Below are 26,866 nucleotides of genomic sequence, written 5' to 3'. Positions count from 1 at the left end.
ATACCTTTGGAGTTGAGGAATGATATGCTTTTACTTGTCATGCCAGGGAGAGATAGAAAAGCCAATCTATACCTTCTATACAAGCCTCTCAGCTTCAGTAGTTTGCATGGCTTCTTTGTGCCCAGTACTTGAGTTAGTTCAGACTCCTCCAGCTAGGCAAACCCTCTACCTTCCCTACACACTGGCACAAGTCCATATTAGTCTTCTCATGTCTGGTATGAATAACAGATTGTAAAAGTCCTCCCAAGTGGAAAATAAACTCCATTTTGCACAGGGGAGGGAGAGGCTGGAAGTGTATCCCCCACTATTTTGCTACTGTTTAGTTGGTCTAATAAAAGGTATTGCCTCTAGCCAAACAGCTTTGTATATCCTTTTTTCTCAGGCCATCACAGCTACAAAATAGATCCCTGGTAGAAATAACCTCACTCTAAATACACTAACAAGTGTTCATTAACCTTTACTAAGCTAGGATGGCAGTGGACAGCAGTAGGACAGCAATGATGCCTAGAATATTATAAACTATCTAATCAGGTTAACTCCTTTAGGGCAGCTACCAGAAGTAAGCACCAGGAAACTTAATTTAATGTCTCTATCAAAAGTTGATACCTCCATCAGTTCTAGCCTTATTTAATATTAATCACTCCTAGCTGCTGTTAAGAATTCTGTTTTCTTTTTTCTTTTTCCATCTATTTCTGTGGAATATATGACAAAGGAGCTACAGAAACTCTGTAGTTGTAGTTCAATTCTATTCTGCACTTAAAGCAAGAATTCAGCTTCAGTTTTTATATGAAAAATAGATTGTATTTGTCCAGACTTTTGTGCACACATTCACTGAGTGAAGCTGAAATGTGAGATTTACAAATAAACTCATATCCAACATAACTGCATTTTGCACTAATCCCAACCTTAACCCAGAACCTTCTGATGCTTATTCTGAAAGATATGCATCCCTTCCACCATCTGAAAGCCCTTTATTCATACTTCAACATGGTCCCATCCCCAGGGACCTCATATGACCAATCTATGCTCCTCCTGCCCCACTCATTTTTTTCCATTCCAAAAGTTGGACCTTCTTCCTGGCAGCCCTTCAAAATTCCTGTTCCTTTAGCACAACCTATGGAGTTGTCCTCCTTCTTTCCTTTTTCCCCCTCAATGCTCAGTTCAGCCCATGTGCAATGTATGTGTAGCCATTTTTAGTCTGTTTGTATAGCACCAAATCCAAGAACAACAGCTGAAGAAGAAAGGTGGAAGTACCACTTTGAGAAGGAGTAATGTGCTGATCTTAGAGCCTTGTGTGTAGCAGGGTAGGGTGAAATAATGAGAGAGAGATGGAACTGAAATGGTATGGGTATGTGCCCATAAAAGCAGATTACATTCAGCCTTTAAGGGAGTGGGGACAAATGGAGCAGGGGGAGGGGAGACAGAGAGAGTCAGAGACAGAGAGGAGAGAATATGAGTTAGTACACATATGCCGGAGATAAATGCTTCGAAGGATTTTTTTCTGCATACCTCTAGCACTTGCACAGTATGGTTCAGTGGTGTGGTCTGTGCCAGGCTGGTGTGTATCACTCTGCTGGGAAAGAGGATGAACATGTGAAGAAGGAACCTGCGTGGCTTAGCTAATACTGCCCCTAAGTTCAAATGTACACACCTCTGTTTCCTCTCTGCCACAAAGTACAGATATTCCACATATTTCTATGACAGTTCTCCTTACTGGGGCAGTTAATAGAACCAGACATAAACCTGTTTGGTTCTTCACTTCCCTAGTAAGACTTCTCCACATTTAATAAGACTTCTCACACATTAGGGCTTCCCCAGTCAGCTTGCTTCCTTTCCCAGGGCTTCTAGCTCCCCTGCTATCACAGCTTTGGTCAACTGATCTCAGGCACAGTCTCTTCACGACTACATTTTGGAATGTTCTGTTAATTTACTGTTGCTCAAAGGTCATCTCTGGCCACGTTCTATCCAGCCTTTTCTGGAGTCTGGGCAAGGAAGTCTTCTGGCTTCACCCTTGGCCTCATCATCTTTTGCAGCCTCAATTATTTACCTAACTGAGCCACAGTCCACCTAATTTATTCTAGAAGGTACCACTAGCAGGTTGCCCTTATGTGTCCATTGGTCACCTGACTCAAGCACTTGAACTCTTACTCAGTTTGAGGCACAACTCACTCTGAGACAAGGATACTTGTGTCCACAGACAGGAGGATTAGGGCACATTGACCCAAGACTCCTAACATTCTGGACCATCTCATCCCCACCTTGCAGGGAAGGGGCCTGGGAACTGTGCCCAATGTACATTTTATGCATCTCACACTGGAGTTAAACATGCCTATGGATTTAAAGCAGTCTTTAATGGAATATTCATGGTAGACTATTTTCTTTGGCCTTTATCTCCATTGAACCCACTTTAAAGATAAACATTGAATGAAAGACTATGGAGTCCTTCTGTAACATGCAACCCATTGAATGGTAACAGTTCTGCTACGGTGTCAATGGGAGTCTGGATGTTCCTTAAATTAATAGATATCTTAAATGAGCCAGAAACTGTACTGTACAAGTGCTAGAAGTGTGCAGAAAAAATCTTTCTAAGCATGTAGTTCCTGCACATATGCACTAACCACTTAAGCCACAATAACCCTGTTCAGGATATATTTTGCTTCCTTATTATCAAAGGAGTAAGGACTAGCTGACTTGATGAGCAAGCAGCACCGATTGCTTGTAACATTTCAGCAGTCCAGTTAAAGCAATTTAAAAGTGATAGGAGCAGAAACCAGAAAATTGTTTTCACTCCTTCATTTAAAGCTGGTTTAATTTTAAAAATGACTTACATATAGTCTCCTGGCTTAATGAGTCTTTGCTAAGCAGCATGTTGCTTACAGCTTGGCAGGAATTGCTCCTGGGGACAAGAAGGATTAGGTTGAAACCAAGCTTGTCAAGGGGAAGAAGTGTGATCAAGTCAGAAGACCTGGATTCTATTCTTGCCTCTGCCACAGACCAGCTGTATGACCTTGGACAAGTTGTTTTATTGTTCTGCAGCTTGATTTCCCCATTTCTACAAAGAAGATAAAAGTTCTCTCTCCTGTACCCAATGTTTGGAGATCCATGAATGAAAAGTACTATGAAAAAGCTATCCAATTATTGTGTCCTGGAATGGCTCAAAAGGAGTGGTGGTGTATATCATTCTTACCTTCTTTTTGAGCCAAGCTAATTAATAGAAAGAAGATCTTGTGCTCAAGCAGAAAAACCAGCAGTGATTTTGCGCACACACACACGAGATACATGAAAAATACTATCGTGTAAGAACTCTATTGCATGCCTGTTTGTAAATTAATGGCTAAATCAATTAAATAAAAGCATAGGATTTCTCTTGGGGAAAGTCTTGTTACAATTGCAGGGTCAGGGGGAACACAATCATGTTTGCAAATCGCCAGCAGTGTGCATGCTTTAATCCATTAACAGGGTTTTATCTGCAATCATAAAAGCAGGTTACATTCAGCCTGGAAGGGAGTGGGGACAGGGGGAGGAGGGATGGGGAGGAGAGAGAGAGTCAGAGAGAGAGGAGAGAGAATAAATTCACTCGGTGAATTGCTGGGAAGCTTTGGATTGATAATTAGGGATCTCAGGAGAGCTGCTTCTCTGAATAACCTACTCTCTTTGGATGGAAGGAGTGGAGACAGTGGTTCAGTCCTGCTGATATTTTTTAAGCCCTCCTCGCAGTTTGATGGGCATTCCCAGTGCTTTTGTGCACGTCTCTGAAAGCGTTGACGTGGAAAGAAGCAGCAGGGGAAGAAAAAACTGCAGCTCTTCTAAAAATACAGAGGGCATGCAAGAGTGTGAGCAGGCTGGGGATGAGGAGGAGGAGGTGAGGGTGCTTCGCACCATGTTCTCTGAGTGCCAGCTGGGTGCAGTTTTGGAAATGTTCCTCCTGTAAATGGACACATCATGAACATTTGGGAAGTGATCCTGGCTTTCTTGGTTGTGGTCCTGATCCTCGTGTCGTTGCTGTCCAACGTGCTGGTGCTGATCTGCTTCTTGTACAGTGCAGACATCCGCAAACAGGTCCCGGGATTATTTATCCTCAACCTGACATTCTGTAACTTGTTGATGACTGTTTTGAACATGCCCCTGACCCTGGCTGGAATCATTTACAAGAATCAGCCTGGAGGAGATCAGATTTGCCATGTTGTGGCTTTCCTGGAGACTTTCTTGACCACTAACTCCATGCTGAGCATGGCAGCGTTGAGCATAGACAGGTGGATAGCTGTGGTCTTTCCTCTGAGTTACCATTCCAAAATGCGTTACAAAGATGCTGCTCTCATACTGAGCTACACGTGGTTACACTCTGTGTCCTTTCCAATAGTGGCAGCTTCTCTCTCCTGGGTGGGTTTCCATCATCTCTACGCCTCCTGCACCCTGTACAACAAGAGACCGGAGGACAGGACACAATTTGTGATTTTCACAGGGTTCTTTCACACCCTCAGCTTTCTCCTCTCCCTCATAGTCTTGTGTTTCACATATCTGAAAGTGCTGAAGGTGGCACGATTTCACTGTAAAAGGATTGATGTGATCACTATGCAGACCCTCGTGCTCCTTGTGGACATCCACCCCAGGTAAGATACTGGTGCAATCAATAAATGAGGGCACTCATGGAAGAAGGCAGATCAGATGCAGGAGTGGATTCAGGATCATAAAAAATCCAATCCAATCTGTATCCCAAGTTTGGTGGGGTGAGGGGGACATTCTCAAAAGCGAGTATTTTCTTGTTATAATATTCCTGTCTAGTTAATTGTGCTCATATTTGCTATTAAATTAATTACAAACCAAACTGAAGGTGGGGTTATTGCAAAGAATATAATTTAAAAGCTCTTCTTTATTATGTTTCAGGAATGACATTGGGAGAGAGTGCAGAGGAATAGGGAGCTTTGGATAGGAATGCACTTCTTTTTGAAGTAGTGATTAGCGTGTCACCCTTTGTCTCAGGAAAAAATGATTTAGCAGTGAGCAAATACACAGCTATTGCTAATGTCATTCTAGAAAGAGCTGGATGCTATCTGAGATTGATCTTTAAGTGCTTCCTTAAACTTAAAGAATTTACAGTGGAAAACAAGTGCACTGAATATAATTCCTTTACTAGAAGCTTTCGTTGCTGCTGTGGACTCAGTAACTAGGGAAGAATCCTAAGGAGTTAATATTTCCAAAGTACGAAAGTGTGAATGCCTACAACACACAGAAGATAGCATTAATGATCACAACTTAATCTTCCAAACAGGGAAATGTGAGTTAGATTTACACTAAAGTTTTTAAATTAGCTCAGCATGCTTATGTATGACTGGAATGAAAGGAATGAAAAGAATGGATCTCCAGAATAGAGAGGGATAATGGTTTTTAGATGAACAGGTATGCAGAGAGTATGCACATGTTTAAGGGTGAGAGGTGCCTGAAAAGGCAAGTTCCTGGGTATAAGGGAGCAGTAAATCTCAGTGCATCTCTGAGGAGGTGCAAGGGAGTGGATATGCCTGAGAAATGAGTCTAGCAGGCTGGGTGAGCAGATTTGGCTGGGAGTTATCTTCAGTAAGAGAAGGGTCAATAATTATGGTGGTTAAGGTGACTCTAGCAGGGTAGGAAGGCAAGAGCAGTGGCTGGGAGTGGAGCAACTCAGGGTGGGTGAGCACTTTGGCTGAGGGGCAGTGAGTCAAAGATGGACTGCCTAACCATAGTGAGGCCAGAGATGGAAATGTGCTGGGATGGCATAGTGTGCGAGTCTGGCATAGAGACGGCACATCTGAGAACTGGATATAGGATGGGAAAGTGAGGACCAAGTTCTGAAGAAAAGCAGGTCTGGCTAGCTGGTTGGTGGGGTAGAAAGAAGAAAATGCTGAGTCCACCTGCCTCTCGAATCATCATTCAAAGTACTCTGGCTGGAAGAAGTAATTGGGGAATGAGTCTTTTAAGTAAGGGTGGAATGAAGTAAATTCAGCAAGTAGTGCCTTGGCTTAGAGTATAGGTTGTCTGGCTCAATGGATGGGATAAGGTCTGTTTGCCTGAAGTCATGGATTCAGCTAGTGATCTGGGTTCAAGCAATTAATAAGAAACAGAAAGTGAGTCTAATTGGTTACATATAATGGAACAAGGAGACATGGGTCAAGCTAATTGGAACTAGAGGTATCAGAGAAAAAGAGTCTTACTTTGGGGATGGGAGCAGAATGTGTCTGGTTGCCCAGGGTGTGTCCCTGAAGGAAAACAGGACTGGCATGAGGTATGTTTGCCTAAAAGAAGACAAGGAAGAAAATGGTAGTGGGGTGAAGAGAGGAATAACAAAGAGGTTTGCCTGAGAAGTTCTTACTGGAGATGGATCAGAGGAGGAGGGAAGGATGGGGTACAAGGGAATAGATCCCTCTCCAAAGGTCTGCTTTAGTTGTGCTGGAAGGTAGGAGCTAAGACTGCAAATGAAATAGGTATTTTTGGAAGACTTTGGCTGTCAGTGGGTGAGGGTAAGTCATCTAACTGGGGATGGATAGAAGAGGAGGAGGTTTGGCTGGAATGGAGAAGGACACCCCCAGCAGAATTCTTCGATGTTCACCAGCCCTCCCACAATGTTCATGTAAGGTGCACATAGCTGTTCCCTCTGCTGGGAAGATATTCAGGGACTGCAGCTGTAGCTACTGAACTCCAGAAGGGCAAGTCAGCTCAGCATGTTTGCCTAACAGGAGCCCATAAGTCACATTTCCAAGACGCCCAAACCTGGGAACCACAGCAATGGAAAGGATACAGGGATAGGAGTTCACCTGTGGATGTTGCCCTGCATAGATGGTGGAAGACTGGGGCTAAAGGGGCTATTGTGCAGCAGCCAGTGACACCGCAGAGCCTCATATTTTCTCCCATTACCTATGCTGCCCTGTACAATTGTGGCCGACTGAGATGAAAGGAAGAGCTGAACTTAGAAAAACCTTTTCTTTTTTTCCCAGTTAATTAGCAATTTTTGGTTATTTTAGAACAGGATTAGAGGACAGAAATAGTCGAGGCAACTTCTGCTAGTGCTAATAAGAATCACAAGTATAAAACATTCCTTTTACAGTATATTATAGATGAATGCCTGTTTCCCTACCCTGTGTGCTGCTGAAACCCCCCCCCCCACAACACTTGGATCTTAAGACGTCTAACACTACCATACCTATTTACTCCCATGAGCAGTGATATTGATTTCATTGGTCGCAAGTCTTCTCAAGCCTAGATGGCCCATCAGACTACCTTGATAAGGCATGCCAGGGAGTGGTGGAGTTGGGGTTATATATTTTAATTCCACAACTCACATGACCAGGAACCCATTCAGGGCTGGGTCAACTCACAACCTTCTTAATGAGTCCAGAATGGGTGTATCTACATGAGACGCTACTGCATAGTGGTTACGAAGCATTTATTAATACTTGTATTAGCAAGTACTAAATAAATGTACAGTAACTGGAGATACTGTGCAGTAGTGCTGGCAAAAGTCTTTTTAGTGACACTTCTGTGCAGTAGCCTAAAAATACTGATCAGTAGTGTATTAACACTGTCCATTCTGTGACGCACTATTGCACAGTATTATTAGGCTACTGAGCAGTCAGCATCTTGTGTAGACATGCCCACTAGGATTCAAACTCACACCTGTGGAGCTATAGCAAGATGCCTGAAGTGCTCTGCCAACACTCCCCATACAGACTTCTTTGGGATTACTCAAAATAGTAGTCACTATGTTTAAAAAGTTTTTGGCAAAATTAGGCACTATGGGTGCTGACAGATGAGGCAGGAGAAAAATGTTTTTCTACTGGGAGCAGCAGCATATTACTTTGACTCAGCTCTGCAGCTTCTGTATAGACTGGGCACTTCAGTGGGGCTTTTTACACTTTTAGCTAAAGCTGATTCAATCAGCTATTAGATAAAAGCTCTAAAAGAGCCACAGTAAAGTGCCCAATATCTACAAATGTTGGGAAAGTCAGGTGCAACTTTTACGCTGTCTCTTCTGGGCATGCACTCGGCCCAGCTCGGGAGCGAGCCAAGTTTAAAGTAAAGCCCCAATTTGTTTGTTTTTTCCATGTCTGCAAGCTTATAACAATATAGACAGTAGGATATACTGTAAGACTGGATACAATATATACTGTAAAAATTAAGACTGCTCAAACCTAGAAAAAAATCTATCTTGTAAAAAAAACTTTCTACTTGGACCAAATTATTTTGATTTTCTATTGTAGGTTAATTTTTGGCTGGTTCTTCTCTGTGGTATTCAATATTCAGTTGATCACTGAGTATTTCCAGTGGTTTTAAATATTACACACCTTTTCTTGCAAAGTGACACAATAATGTAGAGCCTATTACTACACATGTACATTAGTAATAATCATAATCCATCCAAGATATCAAGTTCTGGTACACTGCACAATGGGATGTTTAAAGTCCTGTAGTAAATAACAGACAATGGATGAATTTGATCTTTAGCTGTGCTGTCCAGTGCTGTTATAATAAATGGAGGTAGTTACTGTATCTGAAAACAATTACACATTAGTCCAACTGCTATAATGTGAGAGCCTGTGAAAAGGCCACAAAACCTCCTCTCATTACAGAATATATTTAGGAAGCCTTGATCCAGCAAAATACTTCAGCACATGCATATTTTTAAGTGTACAAGTTGTCCCATTGATTTTTCTTTTGAACCATGGTCTAAGAAACTATGCCGGGATTTTCAATGGAGCAAACAAATTCTTCAAATCTGCCAGTTTTAGAAAGATAACAGTATATGATTAATCGACCCTATTTCATTGGGTTTTTTCATTTTTACTGGTGGAAATGTTTTGAGTATTTCAAATGCTGGAGCTACTTAGTCACCTAAAGCAAGTGGCAATCCTAAGGGACACACAATGTTATTTACTCCCTTCACAGCAATGCTATTTAACTGGCTAAAAAATAAAAATGAAAAGCTAAATTTCATAGCTTTTCACAAATTCATAGGAAGACAGATATGGGAGGGACCTCACGATACCATTAAGTCCCGCCCTCTGCCCAAGGGAGGATTACACCATCCAAGACAAGTGTTTGTCTAACCTGTGCTTAAAAACTATGAGTGATGGAGATTACACCATCTCTCTAGATAATCTGCTTCAGTGCTTAGCCACTCTCATAGCTAGAAAGCTCTTCCTAAATTTCCCTTGTTGAGATTTGTACCCATTACATCTTATTCAGAAATTGCTTTCCAGCACATATTATTCAGTAATGATTTAATAACAGCATACATAAGTTATTTTAATAATAATTTTAAAGGTTTAAGAGATAGGAATACTTTTGGGGTAAAAATCCATAGAGATTATGAATTTAATTAACTGTTCCCACCAATTATATCTCATACTCACATCATAGTAAATGTACCTGTGAACTATTGTTTACCCTATAATATTACTGTGTATTTTCCAAGGATATAATGCTCCCAACTAATTCCCCTCATGTAGGTAGTTTATTTTTCATTATTGTAGTACTAAGAATGTCAATCAAAGATCCAGGGTAAGGATTCCTAAACTCAATATCAGGACTAAGAATACTATCAACAACATGTAAGAAGTAAAACAGGTATAAAAACAGAGGAAGTTTTGAAAAAATTGTATGTGAAAGTAGGGAAAGGAGGAAAATACTATAGAAACATAAAAAAGCAAGAAAAGGTTGCAGCTGAACAGACTGATGAATAAGAGAACCAAAAGGAATCAAGAGGACAGGAAAGCAAGACCTCCCTCCTTCATCAAGAGGAAAAGAGATTAAACCTCTACAGAAATAAACAAAACAAGGCAAATAGGACACACAAGGAAATATGAGGTGGTAATATGTAAGCTTCATTATTCATTGCCACTTGCTTGGAGTGATATACATAATTTACCTTGTTAGTCCATTGTTTATGGGAAATTCAGCCATCCCAAAATGATAGCCCGTGCTTTGAGAGAACATGATGACACATGGGACAAACTTGTAATATTTTTCATATTCTTATGTAAGATTTGTTCCCCCCTTTCTTTTCTTCCTGTACTTTTGGCTTTTTGTTCTCTTTGTCTTTCCACATTTATCAGCACAATTTCTGTATATTAATTTTCTTCTCTGCTAACCTGGTGCATACATGTTAAATTATTAGACAGAGGTTTATGCTGAAACACAGCATGCAAAAAGTTGTCCCATGTACTTGTTTTCCCTTTATCTAGCAGATATAGGGAAAATGAGTAACAGCAGTACAAGATAGTATATTGTATATAAGATTGCATATGAAATTCCAGTATTTATTATATTACCTACTGTAAGAGGAAAAGATATATTAAGGTTTATGAATGAGAGTAAACAGTTAAAGTTGAGTTGTTATCTTTCCTAATATTCCAGTGCCTATATTCCTCAACCTCAAGTTGTATTCATGCTGTCTTTTTGCATGGAATATATTTAGTTTGCAATCCTGCATTTAGGAATAGGGATGCATTTAGGAATAGGACCCTCTAACCTCATGGGGTTCATAATTCAGAATGAGGATCTCACATACCAGCACACACATGCTGTCACAGAAGTGGAAAGGTTGCCTACATTATTCATTATGCCCTGAGTAATCTTTGAATATTACTCTGGAGATATTCTAGAATGAGTGCCAGTAAAACCTTTATGGCATACTTTTTCATCAGTTGTTTTACATTTTTTATTGGTACCTCTACTCCTGGAAGCCAAGTTGCCTTAGTTACCATGACAGACTAGTGGGGGAAAAAAAAACATAATAAGTTTTTTAAATCCCCTAAAATTAGCTTTTTTCCCCCTACATATCAGTCTGCAGTGATTTTAAAAGTGCAATATCTCAATAACTCTCCAACATAGTACAGCATAGTTATGAAATTTCCTAAATCACTGTTTCTTCATTGCATTCAGATCCTCAAATCAGGGGTAAATTGTGAAGGCACACATGCACATGCGTACATGCACAAAAGTGTATATTTGTATCTGAAAGAGTAACTGTAGATACATTTGCACATACCTCTGTATGAAACACAGTTAAAGAAATTACATTCTGATATGAACTGATGAACATCAGAATGGGAACACGGTTGTGCACAAAAGTGAAGAATCTGGGAAGGTGTTAGACAGAATGTCCCAGCTGATTGCTAATAAAACCCTTATGCCACAATTTTATGTCACAGATGAGAGAGAAAATACACTGAAGCATAATCTAGACACTGTTTTTAATTAAGGGTGACTATTTTTTAGATCCATGCAGTAGAATAGCAATGGGGCCAACTCAGTAGCATAACTAAAATGGGAGGGGATGGTAAAAAAAGCAACAACTAAAACTGCCATTGCCAGTGCCTCATACTCAACCCAGGGCATGCTTGTGGGCCAACTGCACCAAGACTCCAATGAAGCTCAAAAAAAACCGCTACAAATTATATAAAATAGCTTGAATCCATCTTAAAATGTCATGTATCTAAGATCCAAACATTGGAAAGTTGGAAATCACATTTCCTCCAAGATAGAGCTGTCATTTCTAGCCCTGAAGAACTCCAGGGAGCTGACTTGAATATGTGGGATTTTTCAGATGCTCCTCACTCTGGTCAGTTCTGAGAGCTTTGTTTGGTCGGTTTTAGTTTCAGGAAGAAGGCAGCATGGGAATTATGTATTTCAGTGGATGAAACGTCTTTTAGTATTTTGTTTGCTTTTAAGATGGCAGGTTTTTGAAGCTTCTCTAGCGGTTTACAAATGTCAGAAGGTATTTAACACTGAAAAAAGGAAATCACTTTCTTTAGCATAACTTTAAATAACCTTGGAACTTTTTGCCATTGATACCTTTGAAGCAAAGAATTTAGTAGAATTCAAATACAGGTTAGTCATGAAAACATGCATAAGTGTGGACACACCTAACTGTGCAACAGTTCCCAAATGTCACTGACTGGGAACCAGTTCAGAGTTGTTGCGGGTTAGTGTCCAAATGTACAGTGGCTAGCATTGCAGGTAGCACAGTCACTTTTTAGGTGGCTATGACACCAGGGATTGAGAGCGAAACCCCAGTTTAGCAAGTTAAGGATGGGAGTGCTTGTACCAAGTTTTAGGGCTTCTCAGAATATCAGTGCCCTGGGCATTTTCACTGCTTTCCATTGCCTCCTAAACACGAGTTCAGTAAAGTTAAGTAGCCAGCACCTGAATGAACTCTGCAGTGTGGTTGTCTGACATGGGGTGCTTGGAGGAGGGAGAGAAGGGAGTATGTTGACTGATGTTATGGATTCCCAGGGTCTGAGGGAGCATGATGGGGCTACAGTCAAGTAGGGAATGAGCGTGTTGTTAGAAAAATAGTTTTTATTGAACAAGACGTGCAAGGGAGAAAAACTGATAAAAAGTACCAAGAGACAGTAGATCTTGACACTAAAAATATGATTAAAAAAAAATAAAAACAGACAAAGGTCAAGTCCAGATAATTACAACATACTCCTCATAGGCCAAACTGTGCAGCTCTCACCAGACCATCAGAATAGCTCTGCTGTAAGTTCTGTGCAGGAGACAGGACAGATCATTGCTGCTGCAGGAGTGAACTGACCTCTAAACCCAAATCCACCTCCTGTTTCTATCTCCTGGGGAAATACGCCCTTTACCAGGCACTGTGCTATTTGATACAGTGTTCACTAAGGCTAGGGACAGACATTCAAAAAGCCTGAGTCTGAATTGATTCAATCTTTGCAGGTTAGTCTAACCTGGGTAGGCTGAATCAGTTTGTAACTGCACAGACATCCCAGACATGCAGGCACATGCCTGCAGTGGCTTAGGTCAGAAGTTGGGGGCAGCCCTTGCATCCCTTCCACAGCACTGAGCTAAGTGGGGCGTGGCCAGATCTGGCAGGATGCTCTGATTAGCCCAGCAGGGAATTGATAACAGTGTTTATCACCCCTAACTCAGTGTTTATCACCCCATTAAGAAAACAACAGAGGGACTTTACCAGCTAGCTGTTGATTCAGCACTGAACCCAAGCCAGTATGTGGTCTGCTAGCCAATACACAGACACCTCTCCACAAGGCAGAGGGGAGAGGGGAATTCCTGCTTAGCAGGGAGTGGTAAGAGGGAGTGGAGGAGCAGCCTGCAGTCTCTGGATCTCTAGCCAGGGAGCACATGGGAGGGGCTAGCTCTGCTGTGGACCAGAGAGCCCCGACCAGCCCAGAGAGCATGCCGGGATGCCAGGAGTGTCCGGTTTATCTTAAACCAGCAAGGGGTCTGGGACAGATATTTCATAAACCAGTTTGAGCCAAATCAGTTAAGTCTGATCCTACATTCAATGAAGTTTATCTCAAACTGGTTTCAGCCATTTTCAAACTGGTTTATGTGCACTGAACATCTATTCTGTTACAGGTTTAAACCAGTTTCTGATCACTTAAATTGGTTTATGTGTGAGGTCTGTCCCTAGCCTCTGAGATGTTCCTGATGTTCCTGCACCAGTTTAGGGCTGAACCTCTCAGACATGGAAGACCCTGTGTTTTTCAGTGACTTGTACTGTGCTGAGTATTAGATTACTCATTTTCACTTCATATACAGCAGTGTCCTAATAGCCCATCTCTTCCATCCATTCTACCACCTTGAGAATAGGTAGCCAACATAACACTTTTATTTCAAATGTAGATGGCAGATCTCACTCACACACACACATATATAATCACTCCTAATTAAGGCAGTTTGCCTCCTTAGTTAAAGCTGGGGGATTAATTCAGAAAGCTGATTTGGCCCTCATTCACATAAGATTCCATTTGAATTGAGTCCCTCAGCAACTTGTGGGTTGCTCGTAGGATCTGATTTCGAGAAAACACCTCCAGATTTGACCCACTGTGCCAAAGGAGCAATTCATCTGCAAAAATAGCATACATTATACTAACTATGTCTAATTTCTATCTGCTTTATCTAGGCAGGCTTCATAAACAAAGAGTACTGTTTTCTGATGAGTGTTAAGGACAGCATCATTTTTGGATTCATAAGTCCTCTGCTTTACACAGCTGCATGAACTATTTTTCTAGTGTTCTGGATTTCATAAGTGGCTAAGAGGTTTATGGATAGTCAATTTAGAGTTGGATGATATAACCACCATTCTAATGTTATGTTTTTCTAGTTATTTTATTCTGAAGATTGTGGTTAAATTAGTATCAATACCCTCAGGAAGTTTTGAGCTCTTGTTTCTCCTTCCTTATAATACATTGTTTGAAATGTTATTTCTATAGACTAACATTCTATATGGATCGCTTAGTTTTTTCCAAATTCCAAATGAGGCAAATTTGGGCCTAATAAAACAGGTTCAGCATCCCCCAATTGCAAAAAGAGTTACAGCTACTTACAGCAAAGTGGAATATGACCCAGTGCCACAAAAGAAAAGAAGTATTTATCTTACAGTAATTATTTTTGGAGGGTAAATCAAGAGATAAAATGAATTAGTGCATAGCATTGTCATGCCTAAATAGCATATTTCTGGGCAAGTTTGTGTCACTCGTTGCTCACGTAAAATCATTTGATACTATGTTTCATATTCTTGTTTGTGTTAAATATTATCACAGCGTAAGAGAACGTTGTCTAGAAGAGCAAAGGAGACGGAGGCAACGGGCAACAAAGAAAATCAGTACCTTTATTGGCACTTTTGTACTTTGTTTTGCACCTTATGTAATTACAAGGTAAGTTAAATACCTCCCTACTGAAATTCTGTAAGCACCACCTCAGAAAAGTAGGGCAACTGCTGTATTAGTGAATCAGAAAACAGAATATTAATTTTCAAGTATCCTACTCTCTTCAAAAAATTTTGTCAAACATTTCCAGTTTTATGACAGGGATTGCATTCACTGCACTAATGATACTGTATATATTGTATAGTTCATATTCAATCCAAGTCTTAATCAGACAATGGGCCAGACTTTGATCTCAGCATTCCAGGAGACCAAGTTTCTGAACTGGTGCTCATAAGAGGAACTCAGGAGTCACTCCACAAATGTCATTGGATCGGACACTATACTCCCTATTCACACTGAATATTAACTCACCTCACTGATTGTCTCACTGAGAACAGTGGGGGTCCTGATAGAATAAGGTACTACTCAGCATGACTAAATCTATCAGAAACTGATCAAAAGAGATCAGACAGAAAGGAGGATATGGGCAACAGACTTAAACGTGAATTTTGTATGATTGGATAGAACATAGTCATAAATAGAATGTCAAAGCTTTCATGAGTCACAGCTAAAATAAAATTTCTTGTGATATACAGTCAGATGTCATTATCTATTAGGCCTGTGTGAAGCTTCAGTTCCTGATTTGATTCAGCTTGATTTGGTGGCTGAATCTCTGAATCTGAATTGAATCAGAGGACACTTTAATCTCTCTGAATCGAATCAGAACCCTCTGAATTGATTCAGAGAGATTCGGAAAGATTTGGCGATTTAGACATAGACACAGCTTTAAATGTTTTTTCTACATACATGTTTTCTCTAGGTAGCAGGCAGCTCACGAATGTTGCGATGCTGGGGCACATGGAGTGTCCCACAGATGCACAGGGGGCTCCCCAGCATGCTTGGCAGCAGACCCGGAAGTCAACCAGAAGCACTTTTGGTCTAATTCCAAGTCCACTGGGGAGCGCACTGCAGGGGCCCCCTCTCGCACCTCCTCGGCTCAGCGACTGGTGCCTCCTGGGTCTGAGGGGGGCACCCAGGGTCCCCCCATGGTGGATCACTGAGCCAGGGAGGGAGCGGGGTGGGGGGGAATCCCGCTGGTTCCCCCGTGGACCCGGAAGTGGACTGGAAGTACTTCCGGTCCACTTCCAGGTTCTCTGCTGAGCACGTGGAGGGCCCCCTCCCCATACTCCTGTAGGATGTTCCATGTGCCTCAGCATTGCAGCATTCACAAGCCACACTGGTAACCTTGAGGTATATAGAAAAAACATTTAAAGCTGTGTCTATGTCCGAATTGCTGATTCTCTGAATCAACATCAAATCTTCAGATTTGGACTCGGCTGAATCGAATCAGGGACTGTGATCTGAATCAACAAATCGAATCACTGTCCCTGATTTGGGCCAAATCCAAATTGAAAACGGCCTGCTTCGCACACCCCTATTATCTATCTGCTAGCTTATCTTTGAAACTGGCTCCTATAAGAACTACAAAATTATTCTTATGAAATAAATGTATTAAAGATAGAACTCACATAAGCATTTTGGATTTATTTACACAGAAAACGAATTTGCAACTTCTTTCATTAATGAAGGACTTTAAAAAAAAAAAATAGCAGGGTTTGTTCTGACCTGGAAAATGGAAATCACTTCACATTCTATTAAAAATGAACTACTGGTAGCCAAATTCAGCCCCCCAAAGTGGGCATATCCTCAAAAGTTATTGTATTGCATCCTGTATATGTATTTTTAACAGAAGAGTTAATGAAAAGGCTCTCGAATGCTATAGCACAGTGGTGCTTCTAATGTGGCATTAATCATGTAATATCCATGACAGCAGTAACCAATTAATGCATGCTGTTTATCTGTAATTGAATGTGACTATATTTTATTCTTAAATTCTATTTAACAGCAGCAATCAAGTACTCAATGAAACTCATTCTAAGGGGTTATGACATATTTTATATGATTATAGTCACCTAGCCATCACTTCCTGTTTGATGACATCCACAATACAATATTTTATTGAGCTAACTTCACTCTACATTAGCATTTCCACTAAATGACAAGCATTTTTTGAAGTTCAGAGTTATAGCCCAGGGCACCTCTCCTCACCTGAAGTGTCATTAGACACTGATCTTATCAAAACTTCTCAGATGCTGTCCAGCCCCACCAGTACTTGAGTTCCTGCTGGGTGACATGCAAAAGTCACTATCAGCCTACAACTAAGACTTGCTTATGTCCTAACTCAAGCCCAAGCAGTCATATCTCCAAAGCAAGATCTTGAACTTGGCGATATCTTACATGTCTCACCTAATCCTTTAGGTATATGCATAGGAGGACAACTAAGCTGTAATGTTTTCCTTACCCAGTGAATATTTAGTCATGCTTATGAAGTGGAACAGCTCCAGTAGGAAAGTGCTCCATCAGAGAATAGTTAATAAACTTGGGATGTGGGAGACTGAGATTCAAATTCCTGTTCCAAAATTAGGAACTGCCAAGTTTTGAACCCATATCGTCTACATCTCTTCTGAGAATTCTGTGTCTGGATTTTTTTTTCTACCTATAAGAAAAACTGGATTTAAGACCCACCCCCGGTAGCGGATTCAGGGTCTTATGTGGAGGACTATACTTGCTTGGCCAGAGATAGGTGCCTACAAATATCAGCAACAATGTCTGATCATTTTTCTTGGCATTATAGTCCTAGCTAGCCTTGGTGGCCCTCTGTCCAGTTCGTTTCTGAGTATTCCTTCTCCAGACCTTGCATGGGAAACCTGGGTATGAAGCTTAGGTTGAAGATTCCTCTCAGTAGGTGTTTACTAGGGCTGTGTGAAGCTTCAATCCCTGATTCAATTCGGTGGAGATTTGGCCCGATTGGGTGGCTGAATCTCTGAATCCAAATCCAATCAGAGGACACTTTAATCTCTTTGAATCGAATTGGAACCCTCCGAATCAATTCAGAGAGATTCAGAAAGATTCAGAGATTCGGACATAGAGACAGCTTTAAAAGTTTTTTCTACATACCTGTAGGTGGCTATGTGCTGTGAAGTTGGGGAGTATGGAATGTCCCACAGAAGCATGGGAGGCTCCCCAGCATGCTCGGCAGCAGACCCAGAAGTGAACCAGAAGAGTGAGCAGGGCCCCTCCACCCTTGCCCCCCCAGCTCAGTGAGTGGTGCCTCCTGGGTTGAGTGAAGCACCCCGGGTCCCCCTGCAGCTGATAGCCGAGCCAAGAAGGGGGTGCGGGGGTCCCCCCTGCGTGCTCCCTGGAAGACCCAGAAATGGACCAGAATTACTTCCGGTCCACTTCTAGGTTCACCACTGAGCACATGGAGGGCCCCCGTGCACTCCTGTGGGATGCTCCATCTGCCCCAGCATCTCAGTGTTCATGAGCCACACTGGTACCTTGAGGTATATAGAAAAAACGTATAAAGCTGTGTCTATGTACGAATCGCTGATTCTCTGAAACAGTATCAAATCTTCAGATTCGGATTCAGCTGAATCGAATCAGGGACAGTGATCCAAATCAATGAATTGAATCACTGTCCCTGATTCGGGCCAAATCTGAATCTGAATCAAATAGGGCCTGCTTCGCACACTCCTAGTGTTAAAATTCCTCTGAAGATCTAGTTCTCTGCTCCTGATCCAGCAACAATTCTAAGTACATGTTTGAACTTTAAGTTTGTGAGCAATCCTGCTGATGTCAATGGGGTTGCCCATGGGTTGCAATATACCTGAGTGGGTTTTTTGGATCAGGGAGACAGTTCTCAGTACTCTGGAGGACCTTTATGTATCCTAGATATATATAGACTTATCTATTTATCTTTATATTACCAACTAACATTATCATGCATATCTTATTTTCTCCCTGTGACCTTTTAGTAGGAAAATTAAAATACTTAACTTATTGATTCATTGATTAGAAAAGGAAAATAGACTATTTCAGGCTCTAGGCACTTCAAGTAATTTTTCACTCGTGTAAGTAAATACTCACTTCATGTGGCAATAATGTGATTCTAAATTAATTACCAACTGTATAATATGAGCAGAAATTAGCCTGCCCACAAGCTGCTATAAAATAGATTCTGTTTTTTAAGGAACGCCCCCCCTCCCCCCCATAAAAACTCCTCTACAGAATATTCGACAAATAAGGCCATATTTTCATAACCGGTTGACAGAACTTTGTATGCAAATCTTGTTTGTGCAAATGGGCATTTGGGTACAGAATTCCCATTGGGGGTATCCATTTGTCTGCTTGTGCATATTAATACATGATTTCCATATGCAATTTTGAGTTGTTAGTTCTGAGAAACTTGGACTGGTAGCCTCAGTTGCTGTGAAGTACAGCTATTTTTCTCCTGGGTAAAATCTCTGTCAGTACAAACTTAGCAGTATTGCTCTCTATCATATTTTCCTGCTGACAGGTGGGTTCCCTTGACACTCGGAAATGACAATGGCTAGAAATAAAACTTTCTAGGGTTAACAGGTCAGGAGATACTGCCACTATGGTTTCTTGCAAAATCTGGCAGGTCACAACATATACACACATTTATAAAGCAATACTGAATGTTAATGAAGCCTGGGAACAATCACTAAGGAATAGTCAACTTTGTATCTTATCCAAAGCACTAAGTATTAAAAGAGAGCTGCCAGAAGGAGACTTTTTGGTTTCTTTGCTTTATTGTTCTGTAAACAATATAGATGTAAAGGTGGTTTTAAAATTATAAAATTATTTTCATACCTGTAGAGCTACAGTGCCACCTATTTTTTTTTTAATTAAAAAACCATTAAAGTCAAATTCTGATGTCAATAAGATATGTGTGAAGAAAATTGAAGGCCAAATTTGACTCTTACTACTTTGATACATACTGAAACATTAAAAGTTCAGGCTAAAGGGAGAGCCTGAACTAGATTTCTGGGAAGATCGGCGGATTTATTTAGACAAGTACATATTCTAAAGTCCCAAAGCGTCTGTTGGTTGTGTTTCATTCCTTAATGGTAAAATGTTCCAACTGAGTATCTGGCTTATACAGTGTTTTTCCCGTAAGTCAGTTTTCAGTATACAACAATGAAAAACAGGCATGTTATAAAACTCTTTCAGTGCATAAGTTTGCTTTAAATGTTTACAACACAATATTTCATTATAATGAATAGTTAGATGGGAATCAGATGTTGCCTTAAACCACAAACGAAACTTTCTCGCCTGTTGACTAAAAATGACGTAAAAGAATGTGTTATCCACCTGATACTATGCACCTTCAAATAATTATAAAATTCTAAAATATTAACAAAATATTACAGGAAAACAGCTTTGAAGCTTTGAAGTTATAAGGAGTTTGAAGATCAGACAGTTACTACAGTGGCTTATGAGACCAAAGAATGGAATTATGTAGCTGCATCAGTGGAATTTAAATTTACAGGTGGCACTAAAATATTAATGCTGCTTCACTAAAAGTGACTGCTTGTTGCCTGATATGGTCCATGAAAATCAAAACTGGAGGCATATAATTTCCCTCATCAACTAGAAACAAAATTTTTTTTCCGAGTTGATAAGGAATATGGTCTCTCTTGAATGAACAGTGTAGAATCCTCTGTGTGCTGCATTCAGCATTGAGCTCTCTGTGCTTTTCTTTGCCTAGTTTATAGCTAATTTTATTGCCAAACAGTAATGCACTATGTGTTATGGAAATTATAAGTTTCAATGGCACTTGAGGAAATGTAATTTAACGATGTACTAAAAATTCTGTTGATAAAAGTGTAGGCTTTTTGATAGGCATAAATCACTAGAAAGAAAAACAGTGAGTCTTGAAGTGGTTTTAGAGAAGACTGATTAAAATTCATTGAACTGATTGACACAGACTCAAATGCAAATTTCTCCACATCTTGGTCATACAAGGCAACCACTGAATGTAATGTAGTTGCATCAGACTCCATCAGAGCTCACACTCAAAGCATGGAAAGAAAGTAAAGCCACAAACTGAAGTTTGTTGTAGGTAACTGCAAAATGCTACATTTGGAAAAGGGAAATCTGATGCCTAATTAAAAATGGGGAATGACTGGCTAGGCAGCAGTACAAGAGAAAAAGATCTGAGTTATGCTGAAGCATAAAATAAGCCTGTGCTGTTATTGCAGAAAAAATGAATCTCATTCTGACACAAAAGATATGGGTTATTATTCCACTCTACTTGGCACTGCTGAGACCTTGGGTGGAATACTGTGTAGTGCTGGACACTGCATTTTAAGAATAGAGAAGACAATTAGGATTCGGGAGCGAGAAGGAAGAACGATAAAAATGTAAAAGCCTCATTTATGAGGAAATGTTGAAGGATTTGACTAATCATAAAGGGAGTGGTGACCACATATTCTCTATGTCCATTGGGAAGGAACAAACCAAGGAAGCAGATTCAGTTGCAGCAAAGAAAGTTAGGTTGAGAACTAAAAAAAAAAAACCTCTCTAACTGTTGGGGTGGTGAAATATTGGGCTAGGCCACTTACAGATTTTGTGGCGTCTTCTTTATCAGAGATGCATAAGAGCAAGGTTATACAAATGTATGTGAGGGAGGGACTAGATGTTTATATCTTGTCTCTGTTCAGGGGACATGATTAAATGATATCCCAAGGTAACTTCTCAACACTACATTACTATGGTGTAAAGATTCAATCATTTTTAGCATTTCTTTCTGTGATCCTTTGACTTTCCCTCCACACCTCACACACACACTTTGCTCATGTACCTCTTCTCTCTGTTACCAAGCATTTCTAGAAGACTGTGCAGATTGATATCAAGATAAGAGAACTCGAACAGACTTTTGAACTTTGTGAATGAAAGATTTCAGCATTACAAGACTCTGATTCTGAGCCAGTCACAATGGCTAGTATAAAATAATTTGACAGGGAAACTATGCTATAGGATTTAAAATAAATAGTCAAATATTATCTTCAAGGGTTGCCCCTGTGCAGTGATAAGATTTAACTTTCCTAGTCTGTATACATCTGAACTTCCTCCACATAATGCTGATATGAATGCAAATGGATATTGAAGGCACAAGTGTAAGCTGACTTTATTATGAGAAGTTTATTGGCAGGAGATGGAGTGAGGAATGATGAGAGCACAGGTGGTTTTCATGCACAAATCAAGAAAAAACAAATGAAAACGGATGTGCTAGAAGTGAAGCTATCATATTAAAGTGCAAGAAATTAGGCCTGTGCGAAGCAGCTAGTATTCACTTTGGAGCCGATTCGGGGGACAGTGATTCAGTTTGGTGATTCAAATCACCGCCCCAAATTGAAACAGCCAAAACTGATTCGGAGATTCGGCTGCTGACAAATCAGCCAAATCTCCGAATCACACAGGCCCCATCCCCCACCTACTCTCCCAGCCCGGCAACGGCTGCCCTGCTCACCCCAGCTCCCAGCACTTTGAAAAAAAAAAAGCACAGACTCACCGGGTGCTGCTGAGTGGGGGGGGCAATCTCCACTGCCCCCCACTGTCCCACACTGTGTGGGGGGCTCTGCATGAGCCCCTCTGACCACCCTCCCCACTGTCCCAGTCCCCCATGGCTGCCCTGCCTGCCCCAGCTCCGGCCCTTTAAGGAAAAAAGCAACAAAAACCACCAGACTCACTGGATCCTGCCCGGCAGGGGGTGATCCCCACTGCCCCCTACCATGTGGGGGACTCTGCATGAGCCCCCTGAACCCTGAGGCTGCTGCAGTAGCTGGTGAGTTCAGGGGTTTTTTTTCTTAAAGGGCCACAGCTGGGTTGCATGGGACGGCCATGGGGGGGGCTGAGAGTACAGGGGGGTTGGGGGCTTATGGCAGAGCCTCCCATGCAGCATGGGGCAGTGTGGGGCAGCGGGGATCACCGCCCTATCCAGCAGCACCCAGCGAGTAGGGGCTTTTTTTTAAAGCACCAGGAGTTGGGACAGACAAGGCAGCCATGGAGGGGCTGGAGGAGCGGGCGGGGGTTGGGGGGGCCTGGCAGGGGTCCCCCTATGGTCTTCTCCCCTCTCCTCCAGCCCACCCCCACCCCTACTTACCAGCTCGGAGTCTGTGTCCAGCTCCTTGCTGCAGCAAGTGGGGATTGCCTGAATCATCGAAGCTCTCCGAAACTTTTCTGAATCGATTCGGAGAGCTTTGAATTGATTCGGGGCCTTTAATTGGTCCCCTGATTCAATTCGGAGATTTGGCCACCAAATTGAGCTGAATCTCCTCTGAATTGAATCAACACCTGAAGATTTGCACAGCCCTACAAGACGTAATTTAGGAAAGTTCAATAAGCTTGATGGACGCTTACCTTTCTGCTGCGCTGCCTCTTAAATCCCTTCCTTTCACTGTTCCCAAAATAATATGCAAGGGCATATTTGGACCTGTTACTAGTCATAAAATCAGTTTTAAGCAACAAGCTTCAGCCTACAAAAGTAATATTAAAAATGTTTATATCTTAGTGTAGGGCACATAAAAGGGTTCTCAGTATTAGCATTCCTAGAACCTCCAAATGAATCTCCGGGTCCACTGTGCTAGGCACAGTGCAAACACGACGGTAGGATGCTCCTTCCCTGAGGAGTTCACAGCCCAAATGGCCAGGAAAAACAAAGGGTGGGATGGGCAGGGGAAGCACAGGTAGTATATAAGGTGAACAGCACAGCCGCTTCAATAATGTAGGCCTCCTTATTCCCAGTCCATTGCTCTGTCCATTGGATGATACTATTTCTTAATGCCATTTCAAAAAGCAAGATGAAGCGATGATTTAAGAGACAGCTTAATAAAACAAATGAGAAAATCTAATCCTTTGTAAGACACTTGAATTATTAAAACTATTGTTAGTATTCCTTCAGAAACCAAGCCTCAATCATGGTTCCCAAAAAAGCATTGGGACTTTCTTTTTCCTGGAGGAACCCTACCAATTAATTCATTTTCTATATACAGATTCAGCAGCACCTGCAGCTGGAAACAGTGTTCAGCAAAGATTTGATTTCCAAGAGCAGATTGGAGCTCTTTCATCTGAAAGAGCAGGTCATGCGTCCTTTAAAAGCTAGTCTCCCTCAGAAAAATCAATTGTTTTTCAACAACAAACATAGATTGAACAGACCTTGCCTTTCAGTGCTTCTCAAAGGCATTGCAAGAGAAAATTGTGGAGCATTTTCAATATTATGTCAACCATGCCTAAAATATCAGCACAGAATGAACTATTTCTATTAATAACAGTGCAAAAGACCTCATGTTATGAAATGCCTTCTTTCCCTTATGCTTTGAAGCATTTACATGATCCTATCATTTATATTGCTATGTTGTAAATGTGTACGTGCTCTCCGTTATAAGATTGATTCAGTAACCAGAAGATTTCTCTAATAGTGTCCCAAGTTATCCCACCATAATAAACTTTCCCACTCTCTGCTAGGGCCCGCTCAAACTCCTGTTTAATTTTTCCATTGTGTTTAATAGAGGTCCGGCTAGTCACCTATTATTGAGCACCTCATCAGATGCATAATACTTGCTGGTTGCTAGGGCCAGCTAGTTCATCAGTGCCGACTGTTAACAATACTAGTTAATAGTAGGTGCTGACAAACAGGAAGAATTACTGTATATGGTTCCTCTGTGAGAATAAATACGTCTCTGAACTATCAGGTGTTGCTAAAGAGCACTATATACAGTACTGCCCTGCAGTGCTCCATATAGACTGTTCACTAGCTTGACAACTGATGCTTCTCAATCTATGACAATATTTAGAAAATCATACTGGGCAATTTGAAGACAAAAGCACCTTTTAAGAGTAGAGAATTCATTTACTCACTACAATTCATTTTAGATTGTGGTCAAATAAAATAATTCTATGATTGAAGAAGTATGAGGAAGGGAATGTACTGCAGTCTAGCCGTATCTGCTGAAATTGGTAAGAAGAAGCTAAACCACAATTATTCACCTCAAGTTTCATCCAGGGGTGAAGCATTGTGGTTTAGCTTCACTCACTCCAGGACAAGAACAAACAAAGCAGTTACAATGAATTATGGCTACAATGAATTAGCTGATGCTAATAAGTCTTTCCCTTGGCACTTTAAAGTGGTATAATTGTTTGCCTGCCCATGCCCTTAGTGTGACAGTAATATTAGTTTAACAAACAGTGGGCTCATCTACATATGCAGTTTACTGCAGCACTGGAGAATTTGCTCTGTAGTAAAACATCATTGTCTACATGTGAGCCTGTATTAGGGCTCAGTATATTAATTAACTCCGCTGTAGGATAGTAGTGTCTGGGATAAGTACAGTCCTATAGTGAGTCATTTAGTGCACCGAAATGCACATGGAGATGATGACCAGGGCTGGCTGGGTACATTTGTAAATGCTGCACCCGGGAGAAATAAACTCCCGGCAAAGTGAAATTTTGCATGCAGCTTTGCACTGAAGATTATGCTCAATGTATTACCATTACAGTTCTATAATGTCTGCTCATTAACAAATACAAACTGATAAAATGCATTATTTAAAAATAGTACTTGAAGAAGGACAAAGCAAAAAAATCAGGTTTTTTCTTTATTATCCAAGACCTTGTAAAAAATAGGTGTCCCAGGAGAGATCAGAGAAAGCAGCATTCATTTTTCAGGCAGGGCTTGGAGAAGTAAAAGATAATGACTGAATGTGTGTTACCCATCATAAGACTTTCCCAAGTAGAGGTGGGCAAATTTTTTGGCATATAATAAATTTAATGAAAAATGCAATTTGTATCATCCCCTAATTATGTGTCAACTCAACTGGAGATTTTATATATAGGGTTCTGGGTTTTTTTAAGTTTTAGCTGGAAAAAAATTACAAAACTCCAGAAGGTGCCAGCACACTTTTACACAGTAGTTCAATAGTTCCAAGTGCTTACTTGCAATTTGGAGGCATGGGTTCAAATCTCCCTCCCCATCACCCCATCCCACTCTTTACTTTTTATGTGACCCCCCCTCCCTTCATCACATAAAGAGTAGATTTGAATTTAGGTTCTTCCATCTTCAGGACAGTTTCCTAAGCACCACGCTGTATTGTATTCTGAGGTGGGTTTCTCAATCACTCTTTTATAGCTCTTCCACTTCATATCAAATACTTTAATAGTCAATGAGACTGAGAGCAAGAAAAAGAGAGTGATTCTCGAACCTAAATCTTACTCCTTGGGCCAGTGAATGTATAATTCTTTATACAAAGTGGAACAAAAAATATTCCACAGCTTGAAGGTAATGGGAGCATGGGAAATGTGGGTTCAAACTGCTGGAAATGGAATTTAGGTCACCCCTATTACAAGCAAGCTATGTGGTTAAGAATACCACCTCCTCAGTCATTCTAGTAAATTTAGCCCTTCGTTCCCTTTGCTTTTCCTAGAAGAGTTATGAAATGAAATGCTTTACTTCATGTTAAACAAACCAACGTTTTGTTTTGACAAGAAAATTCTGGAAAACTAATTAAATTTGGCATGATCCAAACACATTATTTTTAAGTGCGTTGGTTCAGTTGAAAAACAACTGAATGGGTCTCTTCCTGAACTAGTTAGTGTAGTACTAGCAATTTGTTCCGTTTGCACCAGTACTTTGGATATGCCTGTGTCTCAGTAACATTTGTCCTCTTGTTTCTTGGCAGACTGGTAGAATTATCTGTAGACAATATCGATTCTCACTGGGGAGTCATTTCCAAGTGCTTGGCATACAGCAAAGCTGTTTCAGACCCTTTTGTGTACTCCTTACTACGACATCAGTACAAGAAGACGTGGAAAGATATCATTAACAAAATCTTAAAAAGGAGCTCCATAAATTCTTCTGCCCTCACAAATGAATCGCACAGTCGGAATACAATGCACACCAATGAATGAGAGAGCCGGTAAGGAATCTCCACGAGGCGTAGAAGAACACAGGAACAAAAGTAACTGACATATCCCTAGTAAGTGTCAGCAGCTAAACGTGGTTTCGAAAGCTGATTGACGTCTAGCCTGTACCTCAGCAGCAGCCTTTATAACAACTTCCAGGGTGAAGATGGCTGCTTCATGCATCTTTCTTTTATCTAAAGTGCTCTATCGAAACCTGATCTGGCAGGCTTTACGAACACAAGTCCCACACTGACTTCCATGGGGGATTATGTATCTATGAAGGGAGCCGTACCCAAAGCAAAACTAAAATGATATGGGGTCCATTTTAATACTAGTCTAAAAAGCTTGGCTTGCACATGTTGCTGGCTCCATATAATGTG

General features: G+C 41.0%; 1 protein-coding gene across 1 annotated transcript; it reads left to right on the top strand.

The window, feature by feature from the left end:
- The first annotated feature begins 3,861 nt into the window (after positions 1–3,861).
- On the top strand, positions 3,862–26,492 carry GPR26 (G protein-coupled receptor 26). Its single transcript, XM_006259902.4, has 3 exons — positions 3,862–4,610; positions 14,559–14,672; positions 26,264–26,492. Exons 1-3 carry the CDS (start codon positions 3,943–3,945, stop codon positions 26,490–26,492), a joined length of 1,011 nt encoding a protein of 336 aa, XP_006259964.3. The 5' UTR covers positions 3,862–3,942.
- Positions 26,493–26,866: the final 374 nt, after the last annotated feature.

This window comes from Alligator mississippiensis, chromosome 6 (genome assembly GCF_030867095.1).
Source record: "Alligator mississippiensis isolate rAllMis1 chromosome 6, rAllMis1, whole genome shotgun sequence".
Taxonomy (NCBI): domain Eukaryota; kingdom Metazoa; phylum Chordata; order Crocodylia; family Alligatoridae; genus Alligator; species Alligator mississippiensis.
Note: the sequence above shows the minus strand (reverse complement) of the source record. Positions and strands in the feature narration are given on the sequence as shown.